At 40.2% G+C, this 20964-nt stretch overlaps 1 protein-coding gene and 1 pseudogene across 2 annotated transcripts in view; one reads left to right on the top strand and one right to left on the bottom strand.

Annotated features, from left to right (window-relative positions):
- The window catches only part of TRIP4 (thyroid hormone receptor interactor 4), a 78919-nt gene that overhangs the window by 56243 nt on the left and 1712 nt on the right, over positions 1 to 20964 (bottom strand). The window contains exons 2-5 of the mRNA XM_079767787.1: positions 16633 to 16802; positions 15637 to 15770; positions 3066 to 3278; positions 691 to 769 (exon numbers count right to left, since the gene is read on the bottom strand). Coding sequence (XP_079623913.1) covers positions 691 to 769; positions 3066 to 3278; positions 15637 to 15770; positions 16633 to 16802 — 596 coding nt within the window. The remainder of the gene's footprint in view (positions 1 to 690; positions 770 to 3065; positions 3279 to 15636; positions 15771 to 16632; positions 16803 to 20964) is intronic.
- LOC307097501 (large ribosomal subunit protein eL19-like) lies at positions 18487 to 19363 on the top strand (annotated as a pseudogene). Its single transcript has one exon. The product of its transcript is annotated as a large ribosomal subunit protein eL19-like (transcript).

Here is a 20964-nt window from a genome sequence, read left to right as displayed (position 1 = left end):
GAGGACATTTTGACAACTGCCAGATGGGAGAGGGTTTGGGAGATTGGGTAAAAAAGGTGAAGGGATTAAGAAGTACAAATTGGTTGTAACAGAATAGTCATGCGTCTGTTCTGCAGTTTCGTTGTAATTTTTTTTAATATATCTTATTGATTTTTTACAGAGAGGAAGGGAGAGGGATAGAGAGTTAGAAACATCGATGAGAGAGAAACATCTATCAGCTGCCTCCTGCACACCTCCTACTGGGGATGTGCCCGCAACCATGGTACATGCCCTTGACAGGAATCGAACCTGGGACCTTTCAGTCCACAGGCTGATGCTCTATCCACTGAGCCAAACCGGTTAGGGCTTAATGTGGTTGTGGGAGGTGAGTATCGCATTTACCTATACCACCATCTTAACTAGAAGTCTCCTCTCACTTTATTAATTAGAATTCTTCTGAGAAAGAGCTGTCCCTTCTCCCCCATTTAGTTAATTCAGGATGTATCTTACTCATCGGGTTATAAACCATTATTGTTTTTTTGTTCAACGTTATGTGGTTTTAATAATAACTTTCAAAAAAATAAATGCTTATAGAATAAATGAGTGAATAAACTGCATCTTACATACCAGGATATGAGAAAGAGAAATAAACACAGATACAACAAAATATATCCATCACTACAGTAATCTAATCAAAAGATTACTGCCTACCTGACATTAGCTTCTTGAGCAATTTCTGGCTCTTGTTCGAGTCACGTTGTAAAATATCCTTTTCTTCACGAGTACATACCTATATAGTAATAAAAGTCACATGATACCATAGTTATTTATGTTGTTTGCTTGATATACCTACAAAGTAACCTTAAATTACACATTAGCTATGGCAATAAAAAAAATAAGACTATTGGTGCTTTTTTATTCTGACAAACATACCAAAAAATATATATACAAATGAGTTTTTCCCTTCTCTTTCTATTTCTCCCTTCTTTCATGAACCATAGAAAAAACTGATCTCACTGCAAGTGATCCTGAATGGCTTGATAATTAAAATACACACACACACACACACACACACACACACACACACACACACGTATATAAAACCTATTTTCAAAGGAGAAATATTTGCCATCGAGAATATTGGAAAAAATATTCAATACTTTCTTTTTAAAAAAGCTTTCCAGTTCTAGTCATTAATTCAAGTCTTACAGGAGAAATTATAAGCAGATACCTTATCAGAAAGAAGCAGAGAAAAAAGCAAATTACAATATCACCAGTGAAATCTAGCCTAGCTTTTATTATAAATAAATAAATTTTTGGCCGAAACCGGTTTGGCTCAGTGGATGGAGCGTCGGCCTGCGGACTGAAAGGTCCCAGGTTCGATTCCGGTCAAGGGCATGTACCTTGGTTGTGGGCACATCCCCAGTAGGGCGTGTGCAGGAGGCAGCTGATCGATGTTTCTCTCTCATCGATGTTTCTAACTCTCTATCTCTCTTCCTCTCTGTAAAAAATCAATAAAATATATATTAAAAAAAATAAAATAAAAATAAATAAATAAATAAATAAATAAATTTTATATATATATATTATATATATATATATTATTTCTTTGCCTTTGAACATTATAAAATAATGAATATATTGAGCAAAAAAAGGTTCTGGTTATTATAAAATCACTGCAATTATAAGAAGGGAGGCAAAGAAGAGGTTACTTAAAAACAGTTTCATACTAAGCTTATGAAGCTACAAGGCTTCAAGGCCAATCTGTTTTACATTACTCTGTTTCTTGAACTGTTATATCTCCAAGGGATCTAACAGAAAATGCTGTACTTCCTAGTAGTTGCCTTGGTGGCACACAGAGTTTCTGCCAGCAGCTGTAGCTTGTTTCTCTAGAGAAAGCTTCATAGGGGAGGATATTTTCTGCCATTTTCTAAACATTTCTGATGGTACACATTACATTTATCAGGTCATCCATTTTCTGTCAGCTTGTTTTCTGAGTATACCGAAAACTTTTTTTAAAAAATATATTTTATTGATTTTTTTACAGAGAGGAAGGGAGAGGGATAGAGAGCTAGAAACATCGATGAGAGAGAAACATCGACCAGCTGCCTCCTGCACACCCCCTAGTAGGGATGTGCCCGCAACCAAGGTACATGCCCTTGACCGGAATGGAACCTGGGACCTTTCAGTCTGCAGGCCGATGCTCTATCCACTGAGCCAAACTGGTTTCGGCTACCGAAAACTTAAGAGCTCTAAACAAAGCAATTAAAGAGAAGGTAAAACAAAGCAATATAAAATAGGTGCCTTCAACAACACCAAATGCCATTGCTTCGGCCAGCCAGCTCAACTGGCAAAATAAGCTTTTTTTTAAAAAATTCTCACCCAAGGATATGTTCTACTGATTTCAGAGAAAGGAGAAGGAAGAGGAGGGGAGGGAGTGGGGGAGAAGAAGAAAGGGAGAGACAGAGGAGGTGGGGTGTGGGGGAGAGAAGGAAACAGATTTATGAGAGAAATATTGATCAACTACCCACCCACCCCCAAACACACAAACAAGACCCGCCCACCCCACCCCACCCAGGATCGAACCCACAACCCAGGTATGTGCCCTGACCGGGAATCAAACTGGCAATCTTTCGGTGCATGGGAAGATGCTCAAACCAAGTCACACTGGTCAGGGCTGGCATAGTTAAAGTTTTTAGACAACTCATTAGGGTGTTTGTAAGAGAGTCATTACTGCTACACTCTTGGGATCATTCTCTCAGACAATACAGAACTATAAAGAGTTGTCCTAGAAACAAAACCTTTAATGACTGTGTCACAATGGTTCTGTTCCTTTGGGGATGTGAGCCACATCTGAAGACTTTGACAAACATTTTTGACATTTTAGGCCCTAAAGTTTTCTTCAATTGAAGTTAATAGGCCTTGTTACTAGGATAAAACCTTGTTAAAAAAAATTCCTGCTACCACAGTTTACTGGACATCACAGGGAAGAAATTTCTATGAAAAAGAGAGTACTAGGGATGTGAATGTCCCTATTTATTAAACCAAAACACAGTAGTAAAATAAAACAGAAGATAAACAATTACCAGAGTACCACAGAATAAGCAAGGACCAGAACCTTCTTGTTCACAGACTATACGCCCGCAGATCAGACAGTTATTGATCAGCTTGTGCTTCTGGCCCAGGCAATCACAGGGGTGGCGACCTGGGATCAGGACTGCAAGCTTGTCTTGTCCCTCTTTTGTGTATAAACTGACAAACTTTGTCTTCTTCTTTAAGGAGTTGTTGTTCTCTTGTGCCTATTTGTACAAAAATATCAGAAATAACATCAAGTAATGAATGACAATGAAAACAGTCAAGGAGAGAGAACTTCAGTTCTGTTCAATAACAACTTATTCACTACTGAGAAGCCAGGAAAGAAGGAAGAAAATGGGAGAAATACAAATTAATTATAATCAAGGGTCTAGGGAAAGATTATGCTCTAGAAAAAGTCACTAATATCCCTTACCTTTTCAGACTTCTATTACAGTTGGCGGGAGGTAGATGTAGCAGTAAAAACTGATTATGTGACATACTTAAGCATAGCTAAATTGAAGATCATAAAAAATAAAAATGCTTCTAATAGCAGATGATATTCACAGATTTGGAAATATGACTAAAATAAGAATCAATAAAAATAGACTGAATAGCCCTGGCTTATTCGGTTCAGTGGATAGAGCATCAGCCTGTGGACTGAAGGGTCCCGGGTTCGATTCTAGTCAAGGGCACATGCCCGGGTTGCGGGCTCGATCCCCAGTGGGGGGCGTGCAGGAGGCGGCCAATCGATGATTCTCTCTCATCACTGACGTTTCTATCTCTCTCTCCCTCTCCCTTCCTCTCTGAAATCAATAAAAATGTTTTTTAAAAAAATACACTGAATAAGGCCCTGGCTGGTAGTTCAGTTAGTTAGAACATTATCCCCATATGCCAAGATTGTGGGTTCAATCCTGGGTCAGGACACATACAAGAATCAACCAATGAATGGATATACAAGTGAAACAACAAATTGATGTTTCTGTCCCTCTCTCTCCCTCCCTCTCTCTAAAATCACTAAATAAAAAATTTAAAAAATAGACTCAATAAGAAAAGACAAATAACACAATAGAAAAATGGACAGAAGACCTAAATAGGAATGTAATAAAAGACAATATCCAAATTGGCCAACAATCACATGAAAAGGTGCTTAACTTCATTAGTCATCAAGATAATGCTAAATAAAACCACAATACATATAACTACATACCAACCAGAATGGCTAAGTTGAAAAAGACAGAAAATACAGAGTGTTGGCAAGGATACAGAGCAATTAGAGCTCTCATACACCGCTGGAGTATAAATTGAAGCTGAACATATGCATACCCTGTGACCCAACAATTCAACTCTTGGATATATACACAATAGAAATGTGTAAATATGTTCACTAAAAGACAGGCAAAAGAATGTTCACTGCAGCATTGGGATTGGAAACTACTCAAATGTTCAACAGTAGATAGATGTATTCACTTAGTGGGAATCCTATGTAACAATGAGAATGAAAAAGCATAGCTACACAAAACAATATGGATAATTATTATAAAGTGTGTTAAGTGAAATAAGCCCAAAACAAAAGACTACATATTATTTAGCTCCATTTATACAAAGTTCATAAGCAGGCAACACTATTCTCTGATGTTGGAAGTGAAGAAGGAGTTTGCCTTGGGAGGGTTGTCATTTTGAGGAACATTGGGGGTCTTCTAGAGGAATGGAAATGTTTTGTTTCTCTCTATACAGGTATGGGTCAGTTTGTGAAAATTTATCTGTTCAATTCTGCATGTGTGTTATAAAATAAAAAGTTTAAGAGAGAGAAGTGTATTTATCAGCCTCTGTCTCACTCCATTCAAGCTGTCATAACAAAATACCATAGATTGGGTAGCTTACAAACAACAGGAATTTATTTCTCACAGTTCTGGAGGCTGAAAGTCCAAAATCAGGGTGTCAGCATGGTTGGGTGAGGGCCTTCATCCAGAAATGACATGTAGGTCACTGTGTCCTCACATGGTGAAAGGGGCTAGGGAACTCCTTGGGGTCTCTTTTAAAAGAGCACTAATCCCATTCATGAGAGTTCCACTCTCATGACATAAGAACTTCCCAAAGGCCCCACACCCTAATATCATCACATTGGGCATTAGCATTTCAACATGTGAATTGGGGGTGGGGTGGGGAATACAAACATGTAAACCATAGCAGCCTCTGACATGTGAAGTGTATAGATGCCTCTCCCATATTGTGGTCTTATTTCCCTTTAAATTGAGAGTTCCTCAATCATTTCCAGAGACTGAAGTTTCACAGTGGAAAAATCTCAGAAGTCTAGCAGTTGGGAAAATACTAAAAGGAAGAGAACAATTCTTTAGTAAGTATAAAGAGATCTGAAATGCCCTAATGTCCAAAGCCAAAAGTTGAGATATAAAGACAATCCTACATAATAAAAGAGCAATATGCAAATTGACCCTAACTCTGCTACACCCACAAGCCACGCCCACCAGCCACACCCACCAGCCAATCAGGAGCAGATATGCAAATAAACCCAACCAAGATGGCTACAGCCACAGAGAGCAAGGTTTCCCAGGCAACGGAGGAAGCCAAGCTTTCCACCTACCCTTGCAGGCCTAAGCCTCCACTCAAGCTACAAAGTTTCAATTATAGAAGGTAAACAAATCCAAACAGAAATGGCAGCAGCCACAGAGCTGGAGAGAGCAGGCCTGGGTTGCCCCCAGCAATGGAGGAAGCAAAGCTTTCCGCACACCCTGGCCGGCTCAGGCCTCCGCTTAAGGCTACAAAGTTTCAATTGTAGAAGGAAAATAAATTCCAGATACCAGGGCCTCCGCTTGGGTCACCAGGGGGCATGGCTGGCCTGCTAACCACCACAGGCCCCTTGATCAGGCCGCCCCATGCCCCAAGGGAACCCCCATCCGGGACACCCTTCAGGGCAAACCAGCTGGCCCCCACCCCTGCACCAGGCCTCTATCCTATCTAATAAAAGAGTAATATGCAGATTGACCATCACTCCAACACACAATATGGCTGCCCCCATGTGGTCAAAGATCCTGCCCCCATGTGGACACAACATGGCCACCACAAGATGGCCAGCAGGGGAGGGCAGTTGGGAGACACCCGGCCTGCAAGGGAGGGCAGTTGGAGGTGATCAACCCTGCAGGGAGGGCAGTTAGGAGTGACCAGGCCGGCAGAGGAGGGAAGTTGGGGGCAAACAGGCTGGCAGGGGAACAGTTAGGCATCAATCAGGCTGGCAGCGGAGTGGTTAGGGGGTGATCAGGCTGGCAGGCAGAAGCGGTTAGGGGCAATCAGGAAGGCAGGCAGACGAGCAGTTGGGAGCCAGCAGTCCTGGATTGTGAGAGGGATGTCTGACTGCCCTCGAGGGGTCCCAGATTGGAGAGGGTACAGGCTGCTCTGAGGGACACCCCCTCTCCGTGCACGAATTTCGTGCACCGGGCCTCTAGTATCAAATAAGTCAACTTAGGTAAAAATTAAAATGTAAGACAAGTTCTAAAGATTTAATCAAATCTAGTAGGCTGCATTTTTTCAAACTAATCAATAATATATTTGGCTCTCAGGGATAGAGGTGGAGGGAAGATTAAGCAGAGCCCAGCCTGTGTTGCCCAGTGGTTGAGCATCAACCCATGAACCAGGAAGTCATGGTTTGATTTCAGGCCAGGACACATACCCAGGTTGCAGTTTGGATCCCCAATAGAGGGCCTGCAGTAGGCAGCTGATTGATGATTCTCTCTCTGTTTCTTTCCCTCTCTCTCTCTCCCTCCCTCCCTCCCTCTCTTCCTCTCTCTGAAATCAATAAAAACATTTTACAATCTCTAAGCAGACATTTGTATTTTATTCCCATCAAAGTAAACATTTACATTAAAATAAGGTATTTGAGGGATTGAGAGTTGGGCTTTGATGAGGTCTCGTATATAATGGGCAGTAAGTATTTCTCGAGAAAGAGAAAGAGAAATAGAGAATAGGAAAACAGGGCATGCAAGAATATTCATAGCATATCATTCCACTGCTTAAAATCATCATCGGCTTCCATTGTGCTTAGAATAAAATCCAAGCTACTTTCTAATTACCTATAAAGCCTTACATATGGCTCTCCAACTTCATCTACATGTCGTTCTTTTCCTGCTCACTATGACCAGGCACATAGAGCTTCTGATACTTCCTAGAACACTTTTCTCCATCTCCCCTTTGCACTTGTTAATTCCTCTATCTGCACTGTTACTAGTCCATCTCTTTACATATGGTTCCTTTTCATTTTCAGATTTGTGTGTGTTTTTTTTCAAATTATAAGAGTAAGTTTATTTAGAAAGTTACCGAGATAGTAGAAGTGAGCCAGCTGAGCTTTGTAGGCTCAGGAAACGAGCTACAGAAGCAAAAGAAGGACCCTTGGAGCTTAGAAGAGGGAAAGGGAAAGGTAATGCGCCTAGGGGGATGTAAAGAGGAATGGGAAGGGCACAAGCGTGCTCCTGAGAGGGCCTGCACTTCAAGTTCAGGTCTTAGCTATAATTTCAGTTCTTCAGAGAGGCTTTACCTAAATGTCCTACCTAAACTAACACCCGTCTTACCAATTACTGCCTATTGTACTGTTCTTTTTATTTTTCATGGTAGTCTTCACAATCTATAATTACTTAAAATTTTTTTCTTTGACTGTCTTTTTCACTTTTCCTTTGAACCACTAAAATGTACACTCTAGGAGAGCAAGAAACCTGAATGTGTCTTGCTTATCGCTATATTTCTTTCTTTCTTTTTTTAAAAAAATATATTTTATTGATTTTCTAGAGAGGAAGGGAGGGAGATAGAGAGCTAGAAACACCGATGAGAGAGAAACATCGACCAGCCGTCCCCCGCACACCCCCCACCGGGGATGTGCCCGCAACCAAGGCACATGCCCCGACCGGAATCGAACCCGGGACCCCCCAGCCCATAGGCCGACGCTCCATCCACCGAGCCAAACCGGCTCCGGCTGCTTATCGCTATATTTCTAAAACCTAAATCAGTTCTTGACATACAGCAGACATGCAATAAAAACAACCAAATGAACTGCCTGTGAAAGTTGAAGATAGATTTACTTACAGGTCCATTTGTAGGTACAGTTTGATACTGGTGCTTCCAGATCTGTGAATTTGCCTACTTGCAAGAATTTATTTGTAACCCCAAAATCAATACTCCAGGTGTTTTCACAATCATTCATGGACATGTACAGAGTGGCAATAAATTTGAGTCACCAAATGCACATATTTCCAGCTAAGGTCAAGCAAGGCAATGGTCTGCCTTCTTATTTCAGCTCTCATATCATAAACAAGTGTCTTTTAATAAATATATATGTTTTGCCCTGACTGGTTTGGCTCAGTGGATAGAGCGTCGGCCTGTGGACTGAAGGGTCCCAGGTTTGATTCTGGTCAAAGGCATGTACCTTGGTTGCAGGCACATCCCCAGTAGGAGGTGTGCAGGAGGCAGCTGATCAATGTTTCTCTCCCATCAATGTTTCTACCTCTTTATCCCTCTCCCTTCCTCTCTGTAAAAAATCAATAAAATATATTTTAAAAAATATATATGTTTTTATTATTTTTAGAGAGAGAGGAAGGGAGAGAGACAGAAATGTCAATGAGAGAGGAACATCATCATTTGGCTGCTTCCTGCACACCTCCTACTAAGGATCAAGCCCGCAAACCCAGGCATGTGCCCTCATTGAGAATCAGCCTGTGACCTCTTGGTTACTAGGTTGTCGCTCAGCCACTGAGCCACACCAGCCAAACCATGGTGTCTTTTTTTAATCTACTTGGTGCCACTTCTTTGCATTTTTTGTGCTTTTAGTTGGTGACCTCACCATTTAAAATAGCCCCCATGCATAGAGCTGAAGTGCCGTCTAGTGTTCCTAAGCACAAGAAGGCTTATGTAGAAAATAGGCATCTTATAATTAAGCTTTTTCAGGCATGAGATATAGTGCTGTTGGCCATGGATCAATGTTAATGAGTTAAAAACACATATTAAATGAAATGTCTTTAAACAGAAACACACATAAAACAAGGTTATGTATTGATTGGCGGATGGAACTGTTGTAATCAGAGGTTCTAAGGAATCTAACCCTGTATTTCCCCTAGGAAGTTCAGTATTCACTAATTCAGTATACACTTCTGCTTTAATAAGAAATTACTGTATAGGGGAGAAACCATTTTTTTAAACTTATTTTCCAAGTTTGCTTAATGAGTACAAAACACTTAAGGACAAAACAGACTCAGAAACAAGTTGTTGAGAGATAAATTGCTCTGAAAGCATTAAGAAATATAAAGTTAAATATTAAATCATTATTAATTTGAAGATTTTCCCTACCCAAGTCTGGAAACTTAAGAGTAACCCCCAGCTTTTACTTTATCTTATGAAACCCACTTAATAGCAAGCATTAAGACACCTTATCCACTAAGGACCATTAATATAAATAATGAAATTCTCTGTCAAACTACAATTGCCATTTACCACACTAAAAATTTAGATTATAATAAATCTAGGAGGGAAAAATGGCAGCTGAATAGGCAGACATGTCCCGAGCCTTATCCTGGGGCAGACAGAAGGAGCATCTAAATCAAATAACATCCACCTGGAATTGGTGAACTAGACACAGCTAGTGAGACAATTTGCAGCTGAGAAGGGCAGAGGATGCCTGGAGAACTGTAGGATCAGGGATCTGGGCTGAAGAGAGTCTTGAGACCACTGAGCCTAGAGGTTCAGAAGGAAGCTGCACAGCACCAAGTCCACATCCCTTGGGGACAAGCGTAAAATCCTACTGTGGAAAGGAAGTCCACAGGGCTGCTGGCAGCAAGGGATTCTAGATCAAGTCCACAGCCAGAGAGGCTGAGCCCAGAAAGGCAGCCTGAAGAACTGCTCCAGCTGTGCAGTGCCAGAGGAAGAGAAACTAGCAGTCGTGTGGTTGTTTTGCCTCTGTCTTGTCTTTACTTTTATTTGCTAAACCCAGTTCAAAGGACCTTTCAAATACAAACACTCAGCCGTGGCTGCGATGCAGGTGGAGGTACGGACTTGTGGAGTATGGGGAGAGGTTGTGGAGGTGAGTGGGTCGGGGAGAGATGACCAGGAATCTGGCACTGAGACATTCCTGACCCTCTGGAACTAAGCAGCCATTTTTCTCCTGAAGAGACAGCCCCTCCCAGCAGCCTCAAGGCAGCTAATACAGCCACACCCAGACTACACCCTAAGCTGTACAAAGGACACACAAACTCTGAATAGCCCCAAAGAGCCCTCAGGCACTGGGTTGAAGAGAGGCCTTTCAGTACCAGAAAGCAACACAGCACCCTTCCCACCCATAGTCCTGTCCAGTCAGAAACAGACACTGGAGAGATTAAGATTGACAGCAGGCAGCAATCCTGAGAAAGAAAAATAAAATTAGAGAGATCATAATACCAAATATCAAGCAATATTACAAGCTACTGTTCTCAAAACAGCCTGGTACTGGCACAAGAACAGGCATATCGACCAATGGAACAGAACAGAGAACCCAGAAATCAACCCAAGCCATTATGCTCAATTAATATTTGACAAAGGAGGCAAGAGCATACAATGGAGTCAAGATAGTCTCTCCAATAAATGGTGTTGAGAAAACTGAACAGATATATACAAAAAAATGAAACTAGATCACCAACTTACACCATACACAAAAATAAACTCAAAATGGATAGAGGACTTAAACATAAGACGGGAAACCATAAAAATCTTAGAAGAATCCATAGGAAGCAAATAGCAGACATATGTCATAGCAATATCTTTACCAATATAGCTCCTAGGACAATGGAAACTAAGGAGAAAATAAACAAATGGGACTACATCAAAATTGAAAGCTTCTGCACAACAAAAGAAACCATCAAGAAAGCCCACTGCGCCCTAACCGGTTTGGCTCAGTGGATAGAGTGTCGGCCTGTGGACTCAAAGGTCCCAGGTTCGATTCCGGTCAAGGGCATGTACCTTGGTTGCAGGCACATACTCAGTAGGGAGTGTGCAGGAGGCAGGTGATCGATGTTTCTCACTCATTGATGTTTCTAACTATCCATCTCCCTTCCTCTCTGTAAAAAATCAATAAAATATATTTTTTTAAAAAAAGAAAGAAAGCCCACTGCATGGGAGAACATAGTATTTGCCAATATTATATCCTATAAGGGTTTAATCTTCAAAATTTACAGGGAACTCATACAACTTAAAAAGAAGCTAAACAATCCAATAAAAAATGTGATAAGGACCTAAATAGACACTCTTCAGAAGAGGACATACAGAGGCCAAGAGACATATGAAAACATGCTCAAAGTCACTAATCATCTGAGAGATGCAAATCAAAACAATGAGGTACCATCTCACACCTGTCAGAATGGCTATCATCAACAAATCAACAAATGACAAGTGCTGGTGAGGATGTGGAGAAAAAGCACTGCTCGTACACTGCTGGTGGGAATGCAGACTGATGCAGCCACTGTGGAACACAGTATGTAGTTTCCTCAAAAAATTAAAAATGAAATTCCCATTTGACCCAGTAATCCCACTTCTAGGAATATAGCCCAAGAAATCAGAAACACCTTCAGAAAGGATATATGCACCCCTAAGTTCATAGTAGCACAATATACAATAACTAAGATTTGGAAACAGCCTAAGTGCCCATCAGCAGATGAGTGGATTAAAAAACTGTAGTAGATCTACACAATGGAATAAAAAAGAAGTAACTCTTACCATTTGCAACAGCATGGATGGACCTGGAGAGCATTATGTTAAGCGAAATAAGCCAGTTGGAGAAAGATAAATATCACATGATCTCACTCATTTGTAGAATATAGTGAACATCATAAACTGATGAACAAAAACAGAGCCAGAGACAGAGAAGCATCGAACAGACCGTCCAACCTAAGAGGGAAGGTGGGGGGTGGGGGTGGGGGTGGGAGCAGCCGGGGAGACTTGTATGCATGCATATGAGCATAACCATTGGACACAGACAGTAGGGGGGTGAGGGCATGTGCTGGGGGGTGGGAGCAGCCGGGGAGAGGTCAATGGGGGAAAAAGGACTTATGTAATACTTTAAACAATAAAAAATTTACATTAAAAAAAAAAAAGAAACCTAGGTTAGCCCTAGCCAGTTTTGCTCAGTGGTTAGTGTCAGCCCAAGGACTGAAGGGTCATGGGTTCGATTCTGGTCAAGGGTACATACCTTGATTGTAGGCTGGAGAGCTGGCCCCGGTGGGGGTGCATGCGGGAGGCAACCAATCGATGTGCCCTCTCACATCGATGTTTCTCTCTGTGTCTCTTCCCCTCCCTTGCATTCTCTCTAAAAATCAATGATCTAGGTTATAGCAGTAGGAATTTCACATATACAGTGCAGGCTTCTTTAATGTGAATTGGTAAATAAGTGAGCTGACGAAACAGATTAGAGCAATATAGGATTGAATAAATTAAATTTAAAAAGAAATTCTTAAAAGGATTAGCATATATAAATTTAAAAATATTTATTAATAACATTTAAAAACAGAACTAGAATTTTTTTAAAAGATTTGCTTTTTGAAAAAAAATTTTTTTTATTGATTTCAGAGAGGAAGAAAGAGGGAGAGAGAGAGATAGAAACATCATGATGAGAGAGAATCCTCCCCACACAAGGGGACCAAGCCCGCAACCGAGGCATGTGCCCTTGACTGGAATCAAATCCAGGACCCTTCAGTCCATAGTCTGCTGCTCTATCCACTGAGCCAAACCAGCTCGGGCCAGAACTAGAATTTTTTTTTTTTAAAGTATCCTTAGAGCCCTGACTGGTTTGGCTCAGTGGATAGAGCGTCAGCCTGCAGACTGAAGGGTCCCAGGTTCGATTCCGGTCAAGGACATGTACCTTGGTTGCGGGCACATCCCCAGTAGGGGCTGTACAGGAGGCAGCTGATTGATGTTTCTACCTCTCTATCCCTCTCCCTTCCTCTCTGTAAAGATCAATAAAATATATTTTAAAAAAAATAAAAAATAAAAAAAGTAAAAGCATCCTTAAAAATTGACTCAAAGAAAACAGATAATAGTTCTCATGCTGTTTTCAACAACTTTCTGTCCTAGATGTTCAAAATGAATTTATTAAAAGTTTGCTATCATACTTTATATTATTATTTCATAATTTTTTAAATTATGAAATAAGGCTTTTAAAATTTCATCTATTATTCATCACACTGACCATAAATATTTTCTTCATGTTTCTATTTTACTTTTACCATAATAGTCTATATATTTGCAATCACCACTAGCAAATTGTATATTAACACCTATATATAAAATACCTCCTCTTTAAAAATAAGTATTTTTATTGGTAAGAGTAAAATAAAAATTTATTCAAAATAATGTTCAGCTGGATTACAAACCTAAAAGTGAACATTTTCCCAAATTCTATACTTTGGAGAATAATTTTATTAGTTGTATGGTAGTCCATTAAATGAGGAAACCATAATTTATTGATATTTATTTATTTATTATTAATCCTCACCCGAGGATATTTTTTCCATTGATTTTTTTTTTAGAGTGGAAGGGAGGGGGGATGAGGGAGAGAGAGAGGGAGAGGGAGGAGGAAGGAGAAAAAGAAGGGGGGAGGGGGAGAGAGAGAGAGAGAGAGAGAGAGAGAGAGAGAGAGAGAAACATTGATATGAGAAAGACACATCGATGTGAGAGAAACACATCAATTGGTTGCCTCCTGCATACGCCCGAACCTCCAACTGGGACTGGGATGGAACCTGCAACCCTGATATGTTCCCTTGATTGGGAATGGAACCTGAGACCCTTCGGTTCTCTGGCCAACGCTCTAACCACTGAGAAACATAGGCTAATTTATTTAATCCTTCTCTTATGACTAAACAATCAGGTCAGTTCAAATTTTCAATATTATAAATAAAAGTGTATAGAACATAAGTTTTTAGCATGTACTTCTACTTTCTTAAGTTACATTAGTTAAGTCAAAAGTATCTGAACATTTTCCATGGTTTGTGATGTATACATGCTGCCAAACTGTCCCCAAATCTTAAACCAGTTAATATTGCCATCAGCAATGTACAGGAGGTTCCTGTTTTAATACTTCATCATCATTATTCTAGTTTTAAAATATTTGACAATTTGATAAGCAGTATCTCAAGGGATTTAATGTGTATTTATTTGATTACGAGCACAGTAACCATCCATCCTGGTTTGCCCCAGACTTAGGGGAATCCCAGAAGATAGGACTTTTAATGCTAAAACTGGAAAAGTCCCAACCAATTAGGGTGATGAACTGCTCTTAATTACTAGTAAGTTAGACATCTTTTTATGTTTATTGGTCATATGTGTTGGCTTTTTTTTTTTTGCTTATGGTCTTTGATCATTTTATTCTGACCGTTAGAAGGCTTAAATCTCTATTTTTTCCCCTTCAACCTGACATCATTCTGTAAACACTTTGCCATGTTTTTTTGCATAATCATTACACTCAGAATTTTCTGATCACTACTTCTCCATTTCAGCATAATTAACCTTTCCCTTATGTTGGGATATTTAGCTGGTCAAATTGTCTTATAAATTTTTCTGCTCAGAGGGCTATTTTGGTTGCCAAGAGAAAATACAAAAAAACTCTAACGTTAAATGCTGATAGTGGTGGTAGTAGATGGCCCAAAGTGGAACACTGTTAATAACAGCTAAAATTGTACATTCTTTTAGTATAAACCCGCACAAAAAATGTTGAAACTGAAGGCCTGTTGCACTTCATTAAATATTTTACATTATATAAATAAATATATATTTATTTATTATATATTATATCGGGCCAAAACCCACAGTCCAACACCGCCTGCAGCTCCCACCTGCTGCTCCCGCTCATTCCAGCCCCACTGTGCCTGCCACGGGCTCATGCCCAATCAGTTCCGATTGGGAGAAGCTCGCGCTGCCATAGCAGCGCCCACCAGCCATGAGCCCTGTGTCTGGCACCCTCCCAAGGGGAGTGGCCTGCAGGATAAGGTTGGGTTGAAACCCATTCTCGGACATCCCCCAAGGGGTCCTGGATTGCCAGAGGGTGCAGGCCAGGCTGAGGGACCCCACTGGTGCACACTTCGGCCGGGGGAGGAACCGCAGGAAGGCTCTAGGGCGTGTCCAGCCCATCTCGCTCAGTCCCGATGGGCCGGACCCCAGTTGGAGCATCTGCCCCCTGGTGGTCGGTGCACATCATAGCGACTGGTTGACCAGTTGACTGTCTGCCCCCTGGTGGTCAGTGCACATCATAGCAAGCGGTTGAGCATCCTTAGCATATTATTAGCATATTACGCTTTGATTGGTTGGTTGCTTGTTCTGCCATTTGGTCTATTTGCATATTACCCTTTTATTATATAGGATATATATATATTTATATAAAATCTTCAAGTAAAATCTCCTTATAATACTTATTTAATCAGGCAGCCAAAAATACTACCATATAGAAATTATTACTTTCATAAAACTCATGCATTTGTTGAAAAATTGCCATTCTAGACAAATGTGTACACTTTGTACAGTCATTCCTCTTCTCCATATAGCCAGAAAAAAATTCATTTTATAAACACTTACCTTGGCCAAATCAAAAGGTGTTTTGACCTCTATGGTTGTATCAGGTTCAGCAAATGCAGGAACTTCCTGTCTGTTTCTCCCTTTCCGCCTACTTCTCTTTAGCTGGTCTCCTGATCTCTGCCCATCTAAAATTTCTGTAAAGAAGAAAAAAATATAGAGAGGGGTAGAGGGAAAGGAAGAGGGAAAGGGACGGGGGTGGGGTGGGGTGGAGAGAGAGCAAAACATCAATTTGTTGTTCCACTTATTTATACATTCATTGGTTGATTCTTTTATGTACCCTGATCAGGGAACCCACAACCTTGGCACGTGGAGATGATGCTCTAACTAAGCAACCCGGCCAGTGTGATGCTTAATATTTAAAGTCAAGATATGAAGTCAGGCAGGTTTTTAACTTATATTTTCCTTTCAAACAAGAATTAAATTTAAACCATCACTTTCTAAAGTGTAGTCAATGATAAATAAAGACTACTGGCTAGAATTAAGAAGTTAAATTAAAATCTGATATTTTAGATTGCATAATAATAATGACTTAGATTATTTAGTTTGGTGCTCATGCTGTGTTTAAAGAGTTACTTCTAAATGCTATTTATACTAAAATTGGTCAACGTTTACCTTCACCAGATATGCACTAACTGGAAAGTGTTCCTTTAAACCATGTATAAATTTTTCAAATTATTCTGAAGCCACATTTATATCTGCAAACAGTATTTTTGTGATATTTTCTAAGTTGAAAAAATGTGAACTAGAACAATATTCATCAGAAATTGAGAAGAACTAGATTAACTTTTTGCACTCAGATGTCGAGTGTGACTCGACACGGTTAGCATCGGTAGCAGGAATCGAGAAAAAAGCAAGCGAGTGCAAAGGGTTAAAACTATGTATACATATGATTCTGCTTAAGTTGGCTGTGAGGAAATACAGTGACAAAAAATACCAATTCCTATAAGCCAGCCCATTTACCAATATTTCAATCTTTACTTAATTACATTAACTCACCGTCTTTTTTGAAGGACGGCTGCAGAGCATCAGAAATCAACTCTTGATCATTCTTTTGCCATTTGTTTATAAGCTCTTCTATGAATTGACCTTTTTTGCCCTCATTTCCCTGAAGGAGGTCAGTAACATATTCTCGTATCTCTTCAGGACTCTCAATTGACAAAACATACCTCAAGAAGAAAAGATATAAGTTGTTGAAACAAGGCTAGCTTACACTATGGTTTTCAATATTCATAAGAGAGATCAAGGTAGTAAAAACCATTAATCCATTAGAGTGTTTACTTTGAGTCAAGTTCTACTCTAGATGCTAGGAATATCAATTTGATTAGGACAAAAACCCTGACCTCAAGCAGTTGGTATTCTAATCTTCACAATCTTCTTGTATTTCTAAAATCAAATCAGTGTATTAAAGAGAGGCTTGTGGGGCTACCCTTAACACAGGAATACCGTTTTTTTATTTGTATTAAAATACAGTTAGCAAAATAAATAAAATAAAATACAATTGGCAGAATATTTTCTATAACTATATATCTGCAATCATTATATTTTCCTAGGAACAATACAAATTACCTAATCTCTATGTTGCAAAACCTAAAATTTCTCTTCATTTTCACTAAAAATATGAATATACTAGAGGCCTGCACACTGAGGGTGCAGTGTGTGTCCCTCAGTCCAGCCTGCACCCTCTCCAATCTGGGACCCCTCAAGGGATGTCCGACTGCCCGTTTAGGCCCGATCCTTGTAGGATCGGGCCTAAACGGGCAGTCGGACATCCCTCTCACATCCAGGACTGTTGGCTCCCAACTGCTCGCCTGCCTGCCTTCCTGACTGCCCCTAATTGCTTCTGCCTGCCAGCCTGATCACCCCCTAACCACTCCCCTGCCAGCCTGATTGATGCCTAACTGCTCCCCTGCCAGCCTGATTGCCCCTAACTTCCCTCCCCTGCAGACTTGATCGCCCCCAACTGCCCTCCCTTGCAGGCCTGGTCCCTCCCAACTGCCCTCCCCTGCTGGCCATCTTGTGGTGGCCATCTTGTGTCCACATGGGGGCAGCCATCTTGCGTGTTGGTGTGACAGTCAATTTGCATATTACTCTTTTATTAGATAGGATTATAAATTCAAACCAGTTATTGATTTAACATTCTTAAAAATTGTAAATCAAGATTGGCATCACATCAGAATAAGCAAATCTACAGGCTTACCTCATTTTATTATGCTTCACAGGTATTGGGTGTTTACAAACTGAAGGTAAGACCCTCTACCAGCAAAGAGATTATGACTTGCTTTATTACAGTGGTCTGGAACCAAACCCGCAATATCTCTGAGGTATGTGTGTATTTAAGGAAATTTTATAAAGGATTCTTAAAAAGTGAGGTGGGAGTACAAGTCAGTACAACTTTTCTAGAAATCAACTAGTTAGTATATTTAAAATGCCTTAGAAAAAATCCAATAATTCCCTTTGTAGGACTCTCTATGAAATAGAGACAGAAAATTTTATGCAAAATAGTTAACTGCATCATTATTTAAACTGGTGAAAAAAGTAGAAACTACTGAAAACATCCATTAATGGAGAAGGGGAAAATGAACTCAAGTTTTTAGACTTTACAACCATTAAAAGTGAAATTTTTGAATAATTATTGTTAACCTGAGTTAATGCTCTAATACAATAGTAAGTTAATGCTCTAACTGTATAGCATATGATCTAAATTGCTACAAAAGAAATGTGTATATCTATACACTGTGTAGAAAAAGTGTAGAAAGTTATACACCAAAATGATTATCACTGAGTGGTAGGATTAAAAAGAGTTTTAGTTTATTTTTATTTTCTTTTTCCCCCTATAATTTTAAAATATATTACAATATGCATAGATAAAAACACTAAAAGAGAGCCATGAGGTGAGGACTCGCGGGGCTCCGGCCTGGGTTGGTCCCGGCTGCCGGGGGACGGCGGGGATCGGGACTGTGGCCCCCGATGGGAGAGAGGAGGTGGAGGCAGCCCTGAAGCGGCGGGCCCCGGAGTTTGGGTATGCTCAGGCTTCAGAAGAGGCTTGCCTCCAGCGTCCTCCGCTGTGGCAAAAAGAAGGTCTGGTTGGACCCCAATGAGACCAATGAAATCGCCAATGCCAACTCCCGGCAGCAGATTCGGAAGCTGATCAAAGATGGGCTGATCATCCGGAAGCCTGTGACTGTCCATTCCTGGCTCGATGCCGGAAAAACACCTTGGCCCGCAGGAAGGGCAGGCATATGGGCATAGGTAAGCGAAAGGGTACTGCCAATGCTCGAATGCCTGAGAAAGTAACCTGGATGAGGAGGATGAGAATTCTTCGCCTGCTACTCAGAAGATACCGCGAATCTAAGAAGATTGACCGCCACATGTACCACAGCCTGTACCTCAAAGTGAAGGGTAACGTGTTAAAAAACAAGCGGATTCTCATGGAACACATCCACAAGCTGAAGGCAGACAAGGCTCGCAAGAAGCTTCTGGCTGACCAGGCCGAGGCCCGCAGGTCTAAGACCAAGGAAGCCCGCAAGTGCAGTGAAGAGCGGCTCCAGGCCAAGAAGGAGGAGATCATCAAGACTCTGTCCAAGGAGGAAGAGACCAAGAAATAAAGCTTCCCCTCTCTTCCCTGTACATAGTGGCCTTGGCAATTACATGGTTCAGTCATTTAATAAAAGTAGCCTTCATCTAAAAAAATAAATTTAAAAAAATAAAACAAAATAAATAAAACACTAAAAGAGAAATTATGGTTATCTCTGGGTTGTGGTAATTTTAGTTTCTTCCTTTTAAATTTATTTTATTTTAGTTTCTACAGTGAATATGCACATCAGAGAAGTAAAAAAAAATACTTATAAATTAAGATAATGTACCATTATCAGATCTGAAGAAACTAATTCAGATACCTAATATGGGACATACAAAAAATTAGTAATGCTATATCCTCTAAATTTAAAACATCATGCAACTGTCCCATCATTGGTAGACAACCATTTTCGGGGTTTTTACAGTTAAATCAACCTGATCCCTAGACTTAACAGCCCCCATCAAAAAATCAATTGCTATCAAGGACTCACAGTGCTGCAAGGAACCTCAAGGGATCATTTAACTCTGGAGTATTCAAACCACTAGGAAAATATTTTAAAAGCTCCAGAAACATTTGAATAAATGTCATTTTAACTATTTAATAAATTATAATAAAGAACAACATACAGCCCTAGCTGGTTTGGCTCAGTGAATAAAGCGTCAGTGTGCGGACTGAAAGGTCCCAGGTTCCATTCCGGTCAAGGGCACATGCCTGGGTTGTGGGCTCAATCACCAGTGGGGACGTGCAGGAGGCAGCCAGTCAATCATCATTGATGTTTCATCATTGATGTTTCTGTCTCTCTCTCTCTCCTTCTCCCTTCCTCTCTGAAATCAATAAAGATATATTTAAAACAAACAAAAAGAACAACATACACCCAAATGTGTTATATAGCAAATCTTATATATCAACCAAAATATGAACTAATGTGGATTGTGGCTCTAAATGTCGCATTGATCAGGAAGGTAAGAGCTCTGTGCTGTTTTTTTAAAAATTTCAGGCCACTCAAGTAAAATTATTCAAATTACCCGATTACTACAGTACACCTAGGTAATTTTCAAATACCAGGCATGGCACAGCAAATTTACACAACAAATGGCATCACAGGCTGTTGTGCAATAACTAATAAAAACCTAATGAGTGGTTTAAATAGAGTTCTATTATAGGGAGCTGTAGTGCTTATTTTTTTAAAGTTTTGAATCGTTCTTGTCTAATTTATATTTATGAATTTTTAAAAATGCAAGCTGGTGTTGGGCCATAAGTGCTTCAGCTTTAAAACAAATTTCTGATAACTCGTCTTTCAAGGCTGTGGATAAGTTTAAACACGGAAAATCTAAGACTGCAAAATAAGCTTTTTTAAAAAAAACATTTATAGACCAGCCAGTGTAGCTCAGTGGTTGAGCATTGACCTATGGACCAGGAAGGAGATCAGGGTTTGATACCCCGTCAGGGCACATGCCCAGGTTGCAGGCTGGAACCCAGTGTGGGGTGTGCAGGAGACAGCCAACGAATTCTTCTCTCTCTTCATTGATGTTTCTATCTTTCCCTCTCCCTTCGTCTCTGAAATCAATAAAAATATATTAAAAAAATATTTATAGGTATCAGTAAAAGTCTCAGATGTTCTAAAATTTTTATTTTTTGACTTTTAGAAAAAGAGGAAGGGAGAAAAATATTGATTTGTTGTTCCACTTATTTATGCATTCATTGGTTACTTCTTGTATGTGTCTCAACCAGGGACCTGCAACCTTGGCATA

The sequence above is a fragment of the Cnephaeus nilssonii genome, assembly GCF_951640355.1.
Source record: "Cnephaeus nilssonii genome assembly, chromosome: 4".
In the NCBI taxonomy this organism is placed as follows: domain Eukaryota; kingdom Metazoa; phylum Chordata; class Mammalia; order Chiroptera; family Vespertilionidae; genus Cnephaeus; species Cnephaeus nilssonii.
Note: the sequence above shows the minus strand (reverse complement) of the source record. Positions and strands in the feature narration are given on the sequence as shown.